The following is a 20,180-nucleotide window of genomic DNA, read 5'->3' on the forward strand; positions in this document are numbered from 1 at the left end:
AAGGGATCATAGCTTTCACCTGGAGTCACCTGGTCAGTCTGTCATGGAAAGAGCAAGTATTCTTTGTACACTCAGTATAGTTAGTCCACAATACTAACATAAAGGACAGAGTGAAAAGAAGGAAGCCTGTACAGAATAAAAATATTCCAAAACATGCATCCTGTTTGCAAAAAGGCATTAAAGTAATACTGCATAAAATGTGTCAAAGAAATTCACTTTTTGTCCTGCATACAAAGCTTTATGTTTAGGGCAAATCCAACACATCACTGAGTACCACTCTTCATATTTTCAAGCATGGTGGTGGCTGCATCATGTTATGGGTATGATTGTCATCGGAAACAACTAAGGAGTTTAAAATACTTGGGATTGAGATAAGCACAGGCAAAATCCTAGAGGAAAACTTGGTTCAGTGTGCTTTCCAACAGACACAAGGCCAAATATACGCTGGAGTTGCTTACCAAGATGACATTGAATGTTCCTGAGTTAGTTTTACTTAAATCGTCTTGAAAATCTATGATATGTTTTAAAAATGACTGTCTAGCAATAATCAACCAACTTGACAAAGCTAGACATTTTTTGTTGTTGAATAATGGGCACATAACTCAGGTGTGCAAAGAGAAAGACACTACCAAATGTGATTCTAACGTGTTGATTCAGGGGGTTGAATACTTATCTAATCAAGATATAGTGTTTTGTTTTCCATTAGTATTTTAACAAATTGTTCTTCCACTTTGACAGAGTATTTTGTGTAGATTGTTTACAAAAAAGTGACTATTAAAATCAATTTGAATCCCACCTTGCAGCACAACAAAATGTGGAAAAAGTCAAGGGGTGTAAATACTTTGAAGGCACTGTTATACTGGTATCTTACCTAGGCTAGGGACAAGGCTAATGCACTAGTACATTCTCCAGTCACGTGAAATAGTCTGAAACAGGTTTGCATGCAGACCAATGGAAAGGTGCAGATGTAGGCCCTCATGGTATCCAGATGTGTAGCAGTCAGACCTGTTGAGGCGACTGACGATATCTCCTCTTTAAGGATGCAAGCATACCCCAATTAACTCACTAGGGCCTCACAATTAGGATTAGTCTCAGTCCAGCCTTCAAACCAAATCAAAATTGATTTGTCGCATACACAGATTAGCAATGTTAAACTGACCCTGTATTTAACTTACTTACTTCTTGTTCTTATTTCTCGTGTTTTTGTTCTACGTTGTTATTTTTAGTACTACATTGATATTGATGACTGCATTGTGTTTAGAGTTTGCAAGAAAGACACTGCACTTGTACACGTGACATTAAAACTTAAAATACCTGAAATAAAGCCTGTGCAGCGGATTGCTTGAATCTAGCTCCAGCAGTGCAGTAAACGTCTAACAGTATAGACATTTCAGAACGAGCAATATTGAAACGAACAATGTCAGAGTCCGGGATATAAATACGTGGTGTGTATAGATAGTATGAACAATATGTACACTACCGTTCAGTTTGGGGTCACTTGGAAACGCCATTGTTTTTGAAAAAAAAGCACAATTTTTGTCTATTAAAATACAGTGTAGACATTGTTAATGTTGTAAATGACTATTGTAGCTGGAAACGGCTGATTTTTAATGGAATATCTACATAGGCGTACAGAGGCCCATTATCAGCAACCATCACTCCTGTGTTCCAATGGCACGTTGTGTTAGCTAATCCAAGATTATCATTTTAAAAGGCTAATTGATCATTAGAAAACACTTTTGCAACTGTGGTGTTAAAGCAGCAATAAATCTGGCCATCAGCATTTGTGGGTTTGATTACAGGCGCAAAATGGCCAGAAACAAAGAACTTTCTTCTGAAACTCGTCAGTCTATTCTTGTTCTGAGAAATGAAGGCTATTCCATGCGAGAAATTGCCAAGAAACTGAAGATCTCGTACAACGCTGTGTACTACACAGAACAGCGCAAACTGGCTCTAACCAGAAAAGTGGGAGGCCCCAGTGCACAACTGAGCAAGAGGACAAGTACATTAGTGTCTAGTTTGAGAAACAGACGCCTCATAAGTCCTCAACTGGCAGCTTCATTAAATTGTACCTGCAAAACACCAGCCTCAACATCAACAGTGAAGAGATGACTCCGGGATGCTGGCCTTCTAGGCAGAGTTCTTTTGCCCATCTTAATCTTTTATTGGCCAGTCTGAGATTTGGATTTTTCGTTGCAACTCTGCCTAGAAGGCCAGCATCCCAGAGTCGCCTCTTCCCTGTTGACGTTGAGACCGAGGTTTGTACCCTGAGCAGTCATGGGCTGCATCTCAGTGTTAATTGGTTTCCTCTCCTAGTCTCCTTTCCCCTTATCTGCACTGATGTGAAAGAGCTGGACAGGACAAGAGATTCTCTATAGTGGTGCACCTAGTGCTTTAACCTATGCTTTGTTTTCAGTGCAGATGAAAATGGAGATAATTAGGAAAGGAAGCAATTGAGTTCTGGGACGTACCTATATTATTGACAAAACCACAGAATAAAAGAATCAGGAAAGTTAGCTTGCTTCTGTCAACCTTGCCTTGCTTTTAGGTTTCACCTTGTTGTACTGAAGTGCTTCTTTACATTGGAGTTGAGACAGCCCTATACGGGTTGGGCCGTCATTGTAAATAAGAATTTTTTCTTAACTGACTTGCGTAGTTAAAAAAAAAAAAAAGAGGGTACTGTATATACAGCTGTTATGATTGTTTTTATCTCAATATCAAATAATTTCTGGGTAACAATTAGGTACCTTACTGTAATAGTTTACCATTAAAAAAAAAAGACAAAAGCAAATCGTAAAAAACAATCTCTCTGGGAGTGGTCTGAGTGGGCAGGGTAAGGGCACCAAAGCGATGGAGGGGCTAATGGGAAGGATATGTGTTCTTAAAACTAACTGTTATTGACAAAGAGATTTGGAACTCTTTGTTATTGGTCTATTAACATATCGCTTGGTGATGTCACCAGGCAAGCCAAAACTCCATACATCCAAAACCTGTTGAGAAGGTCCTGTGTAGTTTGTATTTTCAACCAGCAACTATTAGGAAATAACCCTGATCAGATTTTTTCACCCTTTTACAGTGTTAGTTTCATCAACTGTAGCACAATATATTAAACACAGAAAACTTAATTTTGACTGCACTAGGCCTTAAAATGAAATAACATTAGATTTTACAACACTACCTGCACTAATTAATCTGTCATTATTGCTCAATATCTTTATATAAAAACATCCAAGTACTGAACAATTACAAATTTTTTCCTGGTCAAGTGTCCCTGTCTAACACTGAACGCTTCCCCGACACAATACATGCTGGGAAATCACGGGAGACCTATGGATTTCACGACCCACTTCATCGAGAGCGCACGATTATGAGAGACGTCTGTCAGGGGAAAACCAGTCACCCATCCATCCGCTAGAGTACACACACAGAGTCTCCAACTCCCCACCATACAGTCTCCTCTCCATCCGCTTGAGTAAACACACAGGGTCTCCAACTCCCCACCATACAGGCTGCTCTCCGCCACACACACACAGCTAGTCTTCCACAGCCACACACACACACACACACAGGCTGCCTCGTCTGCCCCTCCTGTCAGTTTGGGTCACATCAGCAGGTCCATTGGGAGAGCTGCCATTTATGACTGCCCGAGTTAGCAGACCGACAGCCCCCAGTCTCTGGAAGCACAGTAGTGTCTCCCACTAGCCCTACCCCTCCTCTCTCCTGTGCCTCCACCCCACTGGCCCTAGACCCCACCAGCCAACATATGCTTCCAATGGCCCAGTTGGTTGGGGCAGTGTTTTGTGCACACATTGTAGGATTGATTCCTGCATGAGCCACACATACAGAATAAATAGGTTGAAAGCATCTTCAGAAGGACCATTTTATATAAGGCATGAGTTAGAACACTCCAGTTAGAACCCAAGTTGGCTACCCTTAGGACTCAATGACTGGTCAAATTCTCAAATGGCCTAACCACATTCGTTGGCTTCTTCACAACCATAAAGATAAGCCTAATTAGGGTTGTATCAGATTGCTTTCACCTATAAATACCTTTCTGATCAAAGTCAGAGGTGAGCTGGCATGCAGCCAAAGTAGAGATCTCTCAGCAGGGGCCCCTCTTCTTCCCTCCTGTAGGGTAGGTGGATGGTGTGGTTGCTCTAGTGTTCAGCCAAATTATTATGCTTATTGCGCAATGAAATATTTCTAAAATGTGATTAATTGTAGTGGATTTTATTGAATTGTTAGTAGATATCACATTTGGCAAAAATATGTCCATCTGCACTTAAAAAGCCTTTATTTTCCTATTCTGGGGGTAATAACTTCACCACCATGAATCAACCAAGGTCATTTAACACTCAAAATAGACATGTACATTTAACATCCAATTAAAAAAAAAAAAAACTGGTCAACAAGCACTCCGGGTTTGGTTTCCTAGGCGAATATCATGATTCACTTTTATTAAAAGCATCATAACTACAGTTCATCATACATGATGTAAAAAAAAAAAAAAAATAAGAAAAAAAAAAGACAAAAAAGAAAACATTTACAACTTATGTCTGTAAACTTCAAGGCTAGTTAGAATTGAGGTAATGCATTTCAGCTTGGTGGCTAAAAGTAACAAAAAGCCCATTCAATAGTTCTAATAAAGGTACCTGATTATTTTACTCTTACACCAGTGCATCAACAGGGATAGTGTGAGACAAATTGATTGCAGTACTTTTTCATGTCATCGTTTATATGCGATCTAGTTTCTCTTTTTCACCGACACTTGTGGTTGTGTTTTAATGGGAGAGCGATGTTTGAGACATTCAAAAGCTGCCTTAGGTTATTGCTGTCTCCTTCCGCGTTGTGGAAGAGAGGTCTCTCCCCTGCTTGGCTTTGTCAGTGTGTCAGACTAAAAACAGTCAGGAGAGTCAGGGCCATCAGTGTGTGAGACTGGAAAACAGTTTCTATAACGAGTGTGACTTGGAAGAGTCAGACAATATGGGTGTTAGTAGTAGTAGTAGACGGCAGAAAACTGGAAGTGGGAAGAGTTCGACTGAGAAGGGTCACAGGGTCGTTTCATAGACTGGGAGAGGAACAGTTGAAGGGTGAGGGTAAGACCGTCCGATTGAGACGGGGAAGAGTCAGAGATTGGATTGTTAGTGTGTAAGACTACAGGAAGAAACAGTCGGGTGTGTGTAGACTTGTGTGGGAGATCATCAGTGTGAGAGACTGGGAACAGTCAGATTATTAGGCCATCTGATATGTGAGGACTTCATCCTGCTCTTCAAGGCAGAACAGTACAACAGCAAAAAAAAAGAAAGAAAAAAAGATCCTTTTCATCAGCAGCATATAGACGCTTAATGCCGTTAAATTGTACGCCAATGGAGTTACGAGATGCTACTTAATTTCACAATATCAAGAGTAAAAAAAAATCAAAAAATACAGAAACAGAAAAGCAGCATAGCACTATTGGAACGATTAATTCCTATAATAATATTTCGGAGGAAATGTTCCATCTCATCTAGTATGCACTGTTCAGAGAGCACAAAGACCAAAAATAACACCCTTTTGACATCTGCAAAACTCTAGTTCAGTTTGCTTTTTCCCTGACTACGCTATTAACGCTACAGTGAGAGCCTTTTAGTTACGTATACTCTCCCTGATTTTCATTTTTACCTGTAAAAGAAACAAAGACAAATAAAACAAAAAAACTAATTTGGATATCAAGTTGGTGTGTAAACGTGTCATGAGAGCACTGGGGGGGGGGGGGGGGGGGTCAAAGGCCAGTTTAGTTTCAGTCACTCTTCTCAGGGGCATCCTCTCCTTCCTCCTCATCCGCAAGGTCTTGCGGCGAGTCGGCTTCCTCAGCCAATGCGGAGGCCTCGTCTTCTGGGGCTGATGACTCGGCCGTCTTCTCCAGGCTCTCTGCTGAGTCACTGTCGTCGGCTGTCTCTGGGTCTGCGGTAGCGGCGGCAGGGCGGTCCGGGGCAGGGCCAGCCTGGCTGGGCTCCTTCTCCTGGCCCTGAGCTCCAGAAGCAGCCCCCATGGCTCCAGCCATGGCGCTCTGCAGGTCAGCCAGGGTGGTGGGGGGGAAGCCAGGCATAGTGAGACCTCCCAGGCCAGGGGGGAGGAACATGTAGGGGGAAAAGAGGCCAGGGGCCATGGTGGACAGCAGGAAGGGGTTGAAGGCCAGGGAGCTGGCCGACATGCCGGAGGCAGCCATTGCGGCAGCGGCTGCGTTCAGAGCAGCGGCGTCCCTGTTAGCCTCGCTCGACTCCGCCTCCATCCCAGTGTCCTTCTCCTTGTCCTCATCCCCCTCTTCTCCCCCCTCCCCGTCGTCTCTCTTCGACGTCTCGTCCGAATCGCCCTCGTCATTGGTGCCGTTGGAGGCTGCAGCGGGCGTGGCTGCAGCCGAGGCAGCTGCGGCGGCTAGGTTATTTCCGAACAGGCCTCCCAGGCCAAACATGTTTGGCATGCCGCCCATACCAGCCATACCAGGCAGCATGAGAGGCAGCATGGCCGAGGCGTGTTTAGAGTCAGCCCCCCCCATGCCAGGGAAGCCCATGAGCTGTAGCTGAAGACTCTGGAAGCTCTGTAGGCCCTGCAGGCTGGTGAGGTCCATACCTCCAAACAGGCCATTCATCAGCAGAGGGTTCAGGCCCCCGGACGATGCAGCCTGGGCCTGAGCTGCCGCGGCAGCCGCCGTCGCCTTGGCAATCTCCGATTTGGGGCGTCTCCCCCGACGACGGACGCCCTCTTCGCGCACCACGGGCCCCGTCAGGAGACGGTCGAACATGGCCTCAGGGAGGAAGCCCTGTGGAATGGGGAAGAGACCGTGGTTAGTTTGCGATTCGGCATCAATTTCTCCTCAAACATCAGTTTCCAACAGATATGTTTAAAATCTAAAACAAGTGCTGATTGGAATCATTTGAGGGCTAAACGGGAGAATGACAAGAGACTCACCGATTGCTTGACAATGTCGGTCCAGTCAGGAGCGATGGCAAACTCTGGGTTCTCCAGGAGCCATCGGGGCAGTTCCTTCATGGGCGGCGCCATGGCTCCACCCATCTGAAAAAAAAGAGGAACAAAATGTTTGACAAGATAGCAATATCTTCAGTTTTGCTATGAAAGGCCAAATTGAAACTGTTGCCAAATGGCGACCAATGCATGTGTGACAAAGCTAATTTGTACTGTACTGAAAAGAACCCATACCTTTCTGCCGTTTCTCCGGTTGACCACGGGAACCCTCTCTTCTCCGGTGAGAGTGTTGATGTCGATCTTGTTGGGGTTTCGGCAGCGGTGCCGCTTCTGCTTGGGTTTGGGGAACTGGGAGGAGAGGAGCAACTCCTCACTCTTCTACAGAGACAGACGGGAGTGTGGACAGGGATAAGAAATCACGACAGGACCAGACATGAAATTCTTGAAGACTTCATGATATACACTGTAACCGTTCTGAATTAGAATAGCTAAATGTCATTTTGTAACCATATTTGAAATGACTGAAAGGGATGGTGTAAGATCTGATTTAGGAATGGGAACGGGGGTTGAAGGTAAGGGATATGCTCATATTCCACACTGATGGGATAGGTCTAATGGACAGGGACATCTGGTAAACAACTAGACTGTATTCCATTTTGTTGAAGTACATACTGGTGTGTATGCAGTAGGTATGTCCATTGTGTACGTGGGGTGCTGTCTGAGCCAGTCCCTCAGGTCCTTGTCAGAGGGGGTACCAGCATCCCCGTCCTCCATAGCGCTGACAGAGGGGACGCGGGCGGAGGCGCTGGGAATGTTGTGGCGGTAGGAACGCGGGGGCATCTGCACCCCCTCCACCGACGCTTTGGTCCCCTCGGAATCCTCCTATAGAGGGGGGCGGGGGATGAAGACCGGGTAAAGTTAACTCTTCCTTCATTACCATGTAAAGTCTAGCTACTCAAATTGTATCTAAAATGTTTGATTTTGTATGACATTTGATCAAAGTCCTGTCAAACTTGTATTTAAATGTACGTTAGTCTAATTGAGATATCCCAGGCATACCGTGTTCATTTGACATTTTCTAAAACTTAATTCAGACTTTTCCCCGTTGAACCTGTTTTCTACCAGGTTCTTTATAACGATTTATTAAAAGGTCCAGTGCTGTCCGAAACATGACTTCCTGTGTTTTATATATATTTTCACACTAAGGTTGGAATAATACTGAATTTGTTAAATTATGATAATGCCCTTTAAGTGTAAAACAGCATTTCCCAAACTTGGTCCTAGGGACCACAAGGGGTGCACGTTTAGGTTTTTGCCCTAGCACTACACAGCAGATTCAAAGAATCAAAGCTTGATGATTAGTTGAGTCAGCTGTGTAGTGCTAGAAAAAAAAGGGGATCCCGAGAACAGAGTTTGGGAAGCTCGGTAAGAGCCTTCTATCCAAAAAAACACATGGGGGATTGTAAATGATGCAGACAATTACATTGATGGAAGACAATATTAAAGCTGATCTACCCCCTTATGGACACAAACTCATTCAAGGGTTTTTCTTTAGACTATTTTCTACATTGTACAATAATAGTGACGACGTCAAAACTATGAATTCATGCATTAACCAAAAACATGTTAAACAAATCAAATGTTATATTTGAAATTCTTCAAAGCAGCCACCCTTTGACTTGATGACAGCTTTGCACACTCTTGGCATTCTCTCAACCAGCTACATGAGGTAGTCACCTGGAATCCATTTCAATTAACAGGTGTGCCTTGTTAAAAGTTAATTTGTGGAATTTCTTTCCTTAATGCCTTTGAGACAATCAGTTGTGTTGTGACAAGGTAGGGGTGGGCATACAGAAGACAGCCCTATTTGGTAAAAGATCAAGTCCATATTATGGCAAGAACAGCTCAAATAAGCAAAGAGAAACAACAGTCCATTACTTTAAGACATGGTCAGCCAATCAGGAATATTTCAAGAACTTTGAAAGTTTCTTCAAGTGCAGTCGCAAAAACCATCAAGCGCTATGAGGAAACTGGCTCACATGAGGACCGCCACAGGAAAGGAAGACCCAGAGTTACCTCTGCTGCAGAGGATAAGTTCATTAGAGTTCCCAGCCTCAGAAATCAGCAATTAACTGCACCTCAGATAAATGCTTCACAGAGTTCAAGAAACAGACATCTCAACATCAACTGGTCAGAGGAGACTGCATGAATCAGGTCTTCAGTCAAATTGCTGCAAAGAAACCACTACTAAAGGACATCAATAAGAAGAAGAGACTTGCTTGGGCCAAGAAACATGAGCAATGTACATTAGACCAGTGGAAATTTGGTCTGACGAGTCCAAATTTGAGATTATTGGTTCCAAACGCTGTGTCTTTGAGACGCAGAGTAGCTGAACGGATGATCTCCGCATGTGTGGTTCGTTAATGCTTTGCGGGTGACACTTATTTATTTAGAATTCAAGGCACACTTAACCAGCATGGCTACCACAGCACTATGCAGCGATATGCCATCTTATCTGGTTTGCGCTTAGTGGGACTATCATTTGTTTTTCAACAGGACAATGAACCAACACACCTCCACGCTGTGTAAGGGCTATTTGACCAAGAAGGAGAGTGATGGAGTGCTGCATCAGATGACCTGGCCTCCACAATCACCCAACCTCAACCCAATTGAGATGGTTTGGGATGATTTGGAGCACAGAGTGAAGGAAAAGCAGCCAACAAGTTCCCAGCATATGTAGGAACTTCTTTAAGAATGTTAGAAAAGCATTCCTCATGAAGCTGGTTGAGAGAATGCCAAGAGTGTGAAAAGCTGTCATGAAGGCAAAGGGTGGCTACTTTGAAGAATCTCAAATATATTTTCATTTGTTTAACACTTTTTTGGTTACTACATGATTCCATGTGTGTTGTTTCATAGTTTTGACGTCTTCACTATTATTCAACAATAAAGAAAAACCCTTGAATGAGTAGGTGTGTCCAAACATTTGACTGGTACTGCATTTTTACACACACCTCATTTTGTTTTGTTGGGATGGAGTTTTAGCCGGTAAATGAGTTAGACGACCAATAAGAGTTCAAAACCGCTCTGCCAATAACAGCTAGTTTTCAGTTCTCCCCTCCCAACTCAGAACTCTGACAGTATGAGCAAAATTCCTTAAGAAATTGCTGTTTGTTTCTTTTTGACCATTTTAATTTAACACAATCACAGTACGGTACTTACCTGTTACCCAGAACCCATTTGATATTACAATTTAAGAAAACGCTGCATTCAACCTTTAATAAATTAATAAAATATATCTCTGTAGTGACTGTTAGTGACCATGTTCTGTACCGTGGTTCCTCTCTTGTTGTTGACAAACAGCAGCTCCAGCCCCTCCACATTTTTCCTGCGGCCTCGTCTCCTCCGGGTGGGCAGGTCAGCGTCGGCCAATGAGCCATTGGCCCTATGTCTGGAAGGCGTGGCTGCCTGTAGCAGCTCCATTTGAGCCTTGAGGGTAGCAGAAGGCACCATGCTGCTGCTGGAGTAGCCCGCCAGGGACGACACTGCCTTGTGGTGGTGCATGCCCTGGAGAAAAATAAGTCCCAATGATAAGCAAAATGGAAACTTAAGAGTTAAATGTATAGACTAAAATGAAATGCCTGTAACAAAGAGGTTAATTTATACGGCAACTAATATGACCATAGTGCTTACATACTTGATTACTTTATATAAATAGATGTTATGATAAATATTAAAATGCTTTATTTCAGTGGGATCAATTTGACTCATGCTTATCAGGGAGACCAGTGGGGTATCCCACAAAGCAAACAAGATCTACTCAGGGTTTTCTAAAGCAAACCAGCTTCAGTTCACTTCAGATTCCAGCTCAGGCTTCATCTGTACTACGATGGTGGGTATTGCTTGTCCACCTGCCGTTAATTCTAGCAGTCTTGTAACTGTGCCACATTTAGATTTTGTCGAAATCAAAATGAAGGAAAAGTTCTGTTGCAAATTCAGCAGGGTATGGTATGATGAGAAATGCGTTTAGAAGTGACATCTTTATTTTATTACGTATCATTAACACCATCTTTGGTGTGCTTATCAATGAGCAACCACCCCCCCAATGAAATAATTTGACCAAAAGAACACTTGTCATATAAAAGTTTTACTGTCCCTGTAAAATACCAAATGCATTTTGTCATTACTAAATAATGTGATAAATATTTTTACATTTAATATTAACAAAACATTTGATAATTTTTCAAAATCAGTCTTCTTCCTCAAATGAAGAGGATGATGGCACAATCGTTGTGAGAGGGAGGGAATCCTTATTTAATTGGTCCTCAACTCGCTGCTCAGACACTTCATTCAGGATAAATGAGTTAGTCTGAGTTATCCAGCCCTGGAACAGGTTAGTTCTGTAGGATTCATTGCCATAGAAATGTACCTGACTGAAAGGTGAGCCACATTGGTACGACTGGTTATCCTGAGTTGAACTCAAGAGTTGACCAAGGTTACCTCGCTAACTCTTCAAACCTGATTCGTAGAACACCACTCTGACCCAAAAGCGTAATTTAAAAAAAGACAATGCAGTTGTAAAAAGTGATACATAATTCTAAATTTAGATTTAATTCATAAAATTCTAAAGACCCTACCTTGGTGAGGTCCATGGCCTGGCTCTGGGACTCAGGTTGGTGAGACTCTCTGAGCTGAGCCACCATATCCATTAGGTTCCTTCGCTTGGCGGCGCGCTCCGCCTCAATCTCCACCTTCCTCCGCCTGCGACGACGCTGCTTTGGCAACGACATGCTCAGAGCATCCTCCTTTACAGAGAGCAAGAGGGAAATATAGGTTTGAGAATTCAAGGTTTTACTGCTAAGCTACAAAGCATCACATGGGTTTGCTCCTACCTATTTCTCCGATTTGGTCCTGCCGTACATACCTACACGTACGGTCACAAGACGCAGGCCTCCTTTACTGTCCCTAGAATTTCTAAGCAAACAGGAGGCAGGGCTTTCTCCTATAACGCTCAATTTTCATGGAATGGTCTGCCTATACATGTGAGAGACGCAGACTCGGTCTCAACCTTTAAGTCTTTATTGAAGACTCATCTCTTCAGTAGGTCCTATGATTGAGTGTAGTCTGGCCCAGGGGTGACAAGGTGAACGACAAGGCACCGGAGCGACGAACCGCCCTTGATGTCTCTACCTGGCCGGCTTCCCCTCCACTGGGATTCTCTGCTTCTGACCCTATTACAGGGGCTGAGTCACTGGCTTACTAGTGCTCTTCCATGCCGTCCACAGGAGGGGTGCGACACTTGAGTCAGACGTGATCTTCCTGTCCGGTTTTGCGCCCCCCTCGGGCTCGTGCGGTGGAGGAGATCTTTGTGGGCTATACTCAGCCTTGTCTCAGGGTAGTAAATTGGTGGTCTGTTGATATCCCTCTAATGGTGTGGGGGCTGTGCTTTGGCAAAGTGGGTGGGGTTATATCTTGTCTGGTTGGCCCTGTCTCAGTCACCAGTATATATGCTGCATTAGTCTATGTACCTGGGGGGGGGGGGGGGGGGGCCTAGTGTCAGTGTTATATCTGATGTAATTCTCCTGTCTTATCTGGTGTCCTGTGTTAATTTATGTAGGGTCCCTCTAATTCTCTCAACACCCTCCCGGAGAACCTGAGCCCGAGGATCATGCCTCCAGACTACCTTGTCTGATGACTCCTTGCTGTCCCGAGTGCACTTGGTCATGCTGCTGCTCCAGTTTCAACTGTTCTGCCTGCGGCTAGGAACCCTGACCTGTTCACCGGCTATGAAAAGCCAATTGATATTTACTCCTGAGGTACTAATCTGTTGCACCCTCTACAACCAGTGATTATCATTTGACCCTGCAGGTCATCTATGAACATCTTGAAGAACAATCTGGCCTTAATGGCCATGTACTCTTATAAATCTCCACCCGGCACAGACAGAAGAGGACTGGCCACCCCTCTGAGCCTGGTTCCTCTAGGCTCCTTCCTAGGGAGTTTTTCCTAGCCACTGTGCTTCTACATCTGCATTGCTTGCCGTTTGTGGTTTTAGGCTGGGTTTCTGTTTAGCACTTTGTGACATCTTCTGATGTAAAAATGGCTTTATAAATACATTAGATTGAAAATCAATGTAGAAAATTGGGACACTGGTTTGAAAGTAAAATTATGTAGTAATAAGGGAATATTCATTTTCAGACCATACCCTATATATCAGTATGAATACACTTTATTTTCCAAGACCAATCATCTGAGATGCATGTTATGTTAACCGGTAGGTACAAACTAAATCTGTTGAGTGGGCATTTTTTTTTAATATATTTTTTTACTACTTACGTTAACCTGTGGCGAGAGGGTGAGGTCCTCGCTGCCGCTAAAGCTCGTCTGAGCAGCCGCCACCATCGACAACTCGGCCAGGCCCCGCCTCTGCAGGGGGCATTCTGACGCCATGGGGCCAGGGTATCCAGGCAACAGGCCCGGGATGTCGAAGAACTGACGGCGGTTGGCGGGCCACTTGCCCTTGATGACCGCCTCGCAGATGTTGTCCATGCGATTGATCATCACTCGATCCTGGAAAGTCAAAATGGCGCACAGAGGAATGGGTTAATACAACTAGAGAAGTACTTTGATAGTGGGGACTGACATGAAAACAGGGCTTTTCACTCCAGTTTTTCTCCATTTTCTTTCTTTACGTAAACTGACGTGTTATTTCTTTAATACTGAACTGTTCAAGTACCTTATGTTTATAGTGTGTGCCTATATAGTGCCTTGCGAAAGTATTCATCCCCCTCTGCGTTTTTCCTATTTAGTTGCATTACAACCTGTAATTTAAATAGATTTTTATTTGGATTTCATCTAATGGACACACAAAATAGTCCATTTTGGTGACCTGGGAAAAAAAGAAAAAAACTTGTTTAAAAAAACGGAAAAGTGGTGCTTACATATGTATTCACCCCCTTTGCTATGAAGCCCCTAAATAAGATATGGTGCAACCAATTACCTTCAGAAGTCCCATAATTAGTTAGCTTGCACACAGGTTGAGTTAAGTTTCACATGATCTGTCACATGATCTCAGTATATAGTCAGACAGAGTCTGCAACACCACCAAGCAAGTGGAACCATGAAGACCAAGGAGCTCTCCAAACAGGTCAGGGACAAAGTTGTGAAGTACAGATCAGGGTTAGGTCAAAAAAAAAACATCCCACAGAGCACCATTAAATGCATTATTAAAAAATGGAAAGAATATGGCACCACAACAAACCTGCCAAAGGAGGGTCACCCACCAAAACTCACAGACCAGGCAAGGAGGGTATTAATCAGAGAAGCACCAAAGATAACCCTGAAAGAGCTGCAAAGCTCCACAGTGGATATAGGAGTATCTGTCCATAGGACCACTAAGCCGTACACTCCAGAGCTGGGCTTTACGGAAGAGTGGTCAGAAAAAAGCCGTCTGGCGCAAATCCAACACCTCTCATCACCCCGAGAACACCATCCACACAGTGAAGCATGGTGGTGGCGGCATCATGCGGTTGGGATGATTTTTATCAGCAGGGACTGGGAAACTGGTCAGAATGATGGATAGTGCTAAATACATAGTCTTCCAGAGATTTGAGACTTGGACAGAGGTTCACCTTCCAGCAGGACAATGACCCTAAGCATACTGCTAAAGCAACACTCGAGTGGTTTAACTTGACAGAGCTGGAGCAGTTTTGCCTTGAAGAATGGGCAAAAATCCCAGTGGCTAGATGTGCCAAGCTTATAGAGACATACCCCAAGAGACTTGCAGCTGTAATTGCTGCATAAGGTGGCTCTACAAAGTATTGACTTTAGGGGGGTGAATAGTTATGCACCCTCAAGTTCTGTGTTTTTGTCTGACTTGTTGATTTCACCAACAAATATATTTTGCATCTTCAAAGTGGTAGGCATGTTGTGTAAATCAAATGATACAAACCACCCCCAAAATCTATTTTAATTCCAGGTTGTAAGGCAACAAAATAGGAAACATGCCAAGGGGAGAACACTTTCATAAGCCACTGTATAGTGTGTGCTTATTTTGGGGTATTGTGTGTAGATTGCTGAGAACAAATATTTATTTAATCCATTTTAGAATAAGGCTGTAACGTAACAAAATGTGGAAAAAGTAAAGGGGTCAGAATAAATACTTTCCAAATGCACGGAACCTTTCATAATATTTTGCCTCCCTTTTAATATATTGTTGCTTCATTCTTTCCTCACTTTCAACATTTGAATGATATAAGCTTCGTTGTCCTCATCTTCATAATTCTAATGACATCCTTGAATAATATAGGACTAGATTCAGATGTAGAAGGCTTTCACTTCTCTTCAAGAAGATTGAATGTTATGGGTCTGAATAATTGCAACAACAAAAAAAGTCAAGCAAGCTATTCTAGATGAACTTTTCCTGAGACTCCAAGAGCTATGGAGCGTTTTTTTAAGTAGAGGCCAGTGGCGCACAGGTGCTTGCGTGTTGCGCAAGAGACAGAAGCTTATTATGCATAACCCATCATGAATTAGCTAAATATAAGGCTAATACTAGAGGTCGACCGATTAATCGTAATGGACGATTAATTAGGGCCGATTTCAAGTTTTCATAACAATCGGTAATCGGCATTTTTGGACACCGATCGTGGCCGATTACATTGCACTCCACGAGGAGACTGCGTGGCAGGCTGACTACCTGTTACACGAGTGCAGCAAGGAGCCAAGGTAAGGTGCTAGCTAGCATTACACGTATCTTATAAAAAACAATCTTAACATAATCACTAGTTAACTACACATGCTTGAGGATATTACTAGTTGATCTAGCTTGTCCTGCGTTGCATTTAAATCGATGCGGTGCCTGTTAATTTATCATTGAATCACAGCCGACTTCGCCAAACGGGTGATTTAACAAGCACATTCGCAAAAAAAAGCACTGTCGTTTCACCAATGTGTACATAACCATAAACACCAATGCCTTTCTTAAAATCAATAGACAAGTATACATTTTTAAACCTGCATTTTTAGTTAATATTGCCTGCTAACATGAATTTATTTTAACTAGGGAAATTGTGTCACTTCTCTTGCGTTCATTGCACGCAGTGTCAGGGTATATGCAGCAGTTTGGGCCGCCTGGCTCATTGCAAACTGTGTGAAGATTATTTCTTCCTTACAAAGATAGCCAACTTTGCCAAACGGGGGATGATTTAACAAAAGCGCATTTGCGAAAAAAGCACAATCATTGCACGACTGTACCTAACCATAAACATCAATGCCTTTCTTAAAATCAATACATAGAAGTATATATTTTTTAAACCTGCATATTTAGTTAAAAGAAATTGATGTTAGCAGGCAATATTAAACTAGGGAAATTGTGTCACCTCTTGCGTTCATTGCACGCAGTGTCAGGGTATATGCAACAGTTTGGGCCGCCTGGCTCGTTGAACTAATTTGCCAGAAATGTACATAATTATGACATAACATTGAAGGTTGTGTAATGTAACAGCAATATTTAGACTTATGGATGCCACCCGTTAGATAAAATACGGAACGGTTCCGTATTTCACTGAAATAATAAACGTCTTGTTTTCGAATGATAGTTTCCGTATTTGAGCATATTAATGACCTATGGCTCGTATTTCTGTGTTATTATATTATAATTAAGTCTATGATTTGATAGAGCAGTCTGACTGAGCGGTGGTAGGCAGCTTCAGGCTCGTAGCATGAATTCAAACAGCACTTTCCTGTGTTTGCCAGCAGCTCTTCGCAATGCTTCAAGCATTGCGCTGTTTATGACTTCAAGCCTATCAACTCCCGAGATTAGGCTGGCAATACTAAAGTACCTATTAGAACATCCAATAGTCAAAGGTATATGAAATACAAATGGTATGGAGAGAAATAGTCCTATAATAACTACAACCTAAAACTTCTTACCTGGGAATATTGAAGACTCATGTTAAAAGGAACCACCAGCTTTCATATGTTCTCATGTTCTGAGCAAGGAACTTAAACGTTAGCTTTTTTACATGGCACATATTGTACTTTTACTTTCTTCTCCAACACTTTGTTTTTGCATTATTTAAACCAAATTGAACATGTTTCATTATTTATTTGAGGCTAAATTGAATTTATGTATTATATTAAGTTAAAATAAAAGTGTTCATTGTTCATTCTGTATTGTTGTAATTATATATACATATATATATATATATATATTAAAAAAAAAAGGTGTAAGAAAAAAACAAAATTGGCCGATTAAATCGGTATCGCCTTTTTTGGTCCTCCGATAATCGGTATCGGCATTGAAACGTCATAATCGGTCAACCGCTTTCAGGTAATAAATTCAATGCAGTATTAGCTAGAGGTAGGCTAGGACATCTATATTGATATATAGCCCTACATATAGAACATGCTTTTCTATTTTGGATGCAATTTGAATGGAGTTAAAGCAACACTATTCGAGTGATAAGCTGTTTTAAAACTCTGAAGCTGCAATAAAAAAAAAAAAAAATGGTAATCTTTACAATTAAAAAACACGCCAGATGGAGATGGGTAAATTAGACGCACATTCAGTCTTTATATTACTGTAGCATAGGTCACAAGAAAATAAGTTACCCTGAGATGATAGGTCTACATGCATTGTGAACTGCCGCTCCATACTGAGATGAGTCATCATGCAGACGCTGTAGAGATGCCAGATTTGGACCACACAATTTAACAGTTCCAATTAACACCATGCGGTTCATATAAATAATTTATTACAATTTACCAGTTACAGTTACTTATCCCAGTGAAAGGGAGTGGTAACCGGGTTCTTGGTAACCCTAATCAGGTGTGACCACCATTTGCCTCGTGCAGAGGGACATCTCCTTCGCATAGAGTTGACCACTCCTCTTCAATGGCTGTGCGAAGTGGCTGAATATTGGCGGGAAATGGAACAAGCTGTCGTGCACGTCGATCCAGAGCATCTCAAACATGCTCAATGGGAGACATGTCTGGCGAGTATGCAGGCAGGCTGTGACAAAATTGGGACATTTTCAGCTTCCAGGAATTGTGTACAGATCCTTGCGTCATACATTACCATGCTGAAACATCAGGCGATGTGGCGGATGAAAGGCACGACAACGGGCCTCAAGATCTCATTAAGGTATATCTGTGCATTCAAACTGCCATCGATAAAATATATTGTGTTCATTGTCCGTAGCTTATGCCTGCCCATACCATAACCCCACCACCATCATTTGTTATTTAATCCCTGATTTTTTATTTATTTAACTAGGCAAGTCAGTTAAGAACAAATTCTTATTTACAATGACTGCCTAACCTGGTCAAACCCTAACGACGCTGGGCCGGTTGTGATACAGCCTGTAATTGAACCATGGTCTGTAGAGACGCCTCTAGCATGGCGACGCAGTGCCTTAGACCGCTGCACCACCCGGGAGACCTGATGTAAGTTGACTGAGAACACACTCATTTACAGCAACAACCTGGGGAATAGTTACAGGGGAGAGTACAGGGGATGAATGAGAATTGGAAGCTGGGGATGATTAGGAGGACCAGATTGGGAATTTAGCAAGGACACCGGGGTTAACAAACCTACTCTTACGATAAGTGCCATGGCCACTAGTGACACCAGTTTAACATCCCATCTGAAAGACGGCCCCATACACAGGGCAATGTCCCCAATCACTGCCCTGGGGCATGCCAGATCTTATTGTTTCGACCAGAAGACAAAGTGCCACCTACTGGCACCCCAACACCACTTCCAGCAGCATCTGGTCTCCCATCCAGGGACCAACCAGGACCAAACATGCTTAACTGCAGCGGTAACCCAGCAGTGGGATGCAGGGTGGTATGCAGCTGGTTTCATGGGAGACACTGTTCACAAAGTTGACATCAGCAAACCGCTTGCCCACCCAACACCATACTCAATGTCTGCCATCTGCCTGGCACAGTTAAAACGAGGATTAATACGTGAAGGACACACTTCTCCAGTGTACTAGTGTCCATCGAAGGTGAGAATTTTCCCACTGAAGTTAAGATGCCAAACTCGAGTCAAGTCAAGACCCTGGTAAGGATGACGAGCACACAGATAAGCTTCCCTGAGACGGTTTTTGACAGTTTGTGCAGAAATTCCTTGGTTATGCAAACTCAGTTTCATCAGCTGTCCGAGTGGCTTGTCTCAGACGCTCCCGCAGATGAAGAAGCCGGATGTGGAAGTCCTGGGCTGGCATGGTTACACGTGGTCTGGGGTTGAGAGGCCAGCTGTAAGTACTGCCAAATTCTCTAAAACGACATTGGAGGCAGCTTATGGTAGAGAAATTAACATTATATTCTCTGGCAACAGCTCTGGTGGACATTCCTGCAGTCAGCAGGCCAACTACACACTCTCTCAAAACTTGCGACATCTGTGACCGCGTGTTTTGTTTAAAAACGGCACATTTTATAGTGGCCTTTAATTGTCCCCAGCACAAGGTGCACCTGTGTATTGATCGTGCTGTTTAATCAGCTTTTTGGTGCTACAACTGTCAGGTGGATGGATTTTCTTAGCAAAGGAGAAAATGCTCACTAACAGGGGTATAAACAAATTTGTGTACAACATTTGAGAGAAATAAGCTTTTTGTGCATATGGAACATTTCTGGGATATTTATTTCAGCTCATGAAACATGGGACCAACACTTTACATGTTGCGTTCATATATTATTTGTTCAGTATATATTTGACCACTAAATGAATTTGAGCATGTATCTGTGAATTAATGTACATCTTTGTTCTACAAACCTTTGGCCAGAAAGAGAAGGTGGTTCTCTGGATGGCTGAGGGTTCTCCATCCTCGGGGCAGAACCCATCGCGGGTCTCATCTCTGGCCGTGGTGCTCAGTGAGGCATTGCTCTCCTCGTCAAAGTTCTTCTGCTCAGAGGTGGCACCAACTGAAAAATGACGACAACAACGCTTGGTCAATAGCAGCAACACGAGAATTTACAAACAGCTTCATGTAGTGCTTTCTCAAAATTAGCAACAGCAGAATACTAGAAGGGTCATACAGTGAGTCTTCAATTCAACACTAAGCAGCAAGCTTAAATAGACTATATAAAGACATAGTAGTTTCTAAATGACAGCTAAAGCAGACCAACTACACACAGCCACTTACTGTGTTGGGGCTGGCTTCAACATAAAGGAGTAGTTATGAGTCATGCACTTGTATGGCCCAACGGTCTAT

At 42.9% G+C, this 20,180-nt stretch overlaps 1 protein-coding gene across 4 annotated transcripts in view; it reads right to left on the reverse strand.

Moving 5' to 3' along the window:
• Window positions 1-4,214: 4,214 nt before the first annotated feature.
• chd7 (chromodomain helicase DNA binding protein 7) overlaps window positions 4,215-20,180 on the reverse strand; it is an 80,107-nt gene continuing 64,141 nt past the window's right edge. For all 4 annotated transcript variants that reach the window (XM_029704575.1, XM_029704572.1, XM_029704573.1 and 1 more), the window contains exons 31-38: window positions 19,742-19,890; window positions 13,297-13,530; window positions 11,598-11,765; window positions 10,294-10,527; window positions 7,636-7,845; window positions 7,198-7,341; window positions 6,949-7,053; window positions 4,215-6,799 (exon numbers count right to left, since the gene is read on the reverse strand). In XM_029704575.1, the coding sequence (XP_029560435.1) occupies window positions 5,780-6,799; window positions 6,949-7,053; window positions 7,198-7,341; window positions 7,636-7,845; window positions 10,294-10,527; window positions 11,598-11,765; window positions 13,297-13,530; window positions 19,742-19,890 (2,264 nt within the window). In that variant the 3' untranslated portion in view covers window positions 4,215-5,779. The remainder of the gene's footprint in view (window positions 6,800-6,948; window positions 7,054-7,197; window positions 7,342-7,635; window positions 7,846-10,293; window positions 10,528-11,597; window positions 11,766-13,296; window positions 13,531-19,741; window positions 19,891-20,180) is intronic.

The sequence above is a fragment of the Salmo trutta genome, chromosome 21 (assembly GCF_901001165.1).
Source record: "Salmo trutta chromosome 21, fSalTru1.1, whole genome shotgun sequence".
NCBI lineage: Eukaryota > Metazoa > Chordata > Actinopteri > Salmoniformes > Salmonidae > Salmo > Salmo trutta.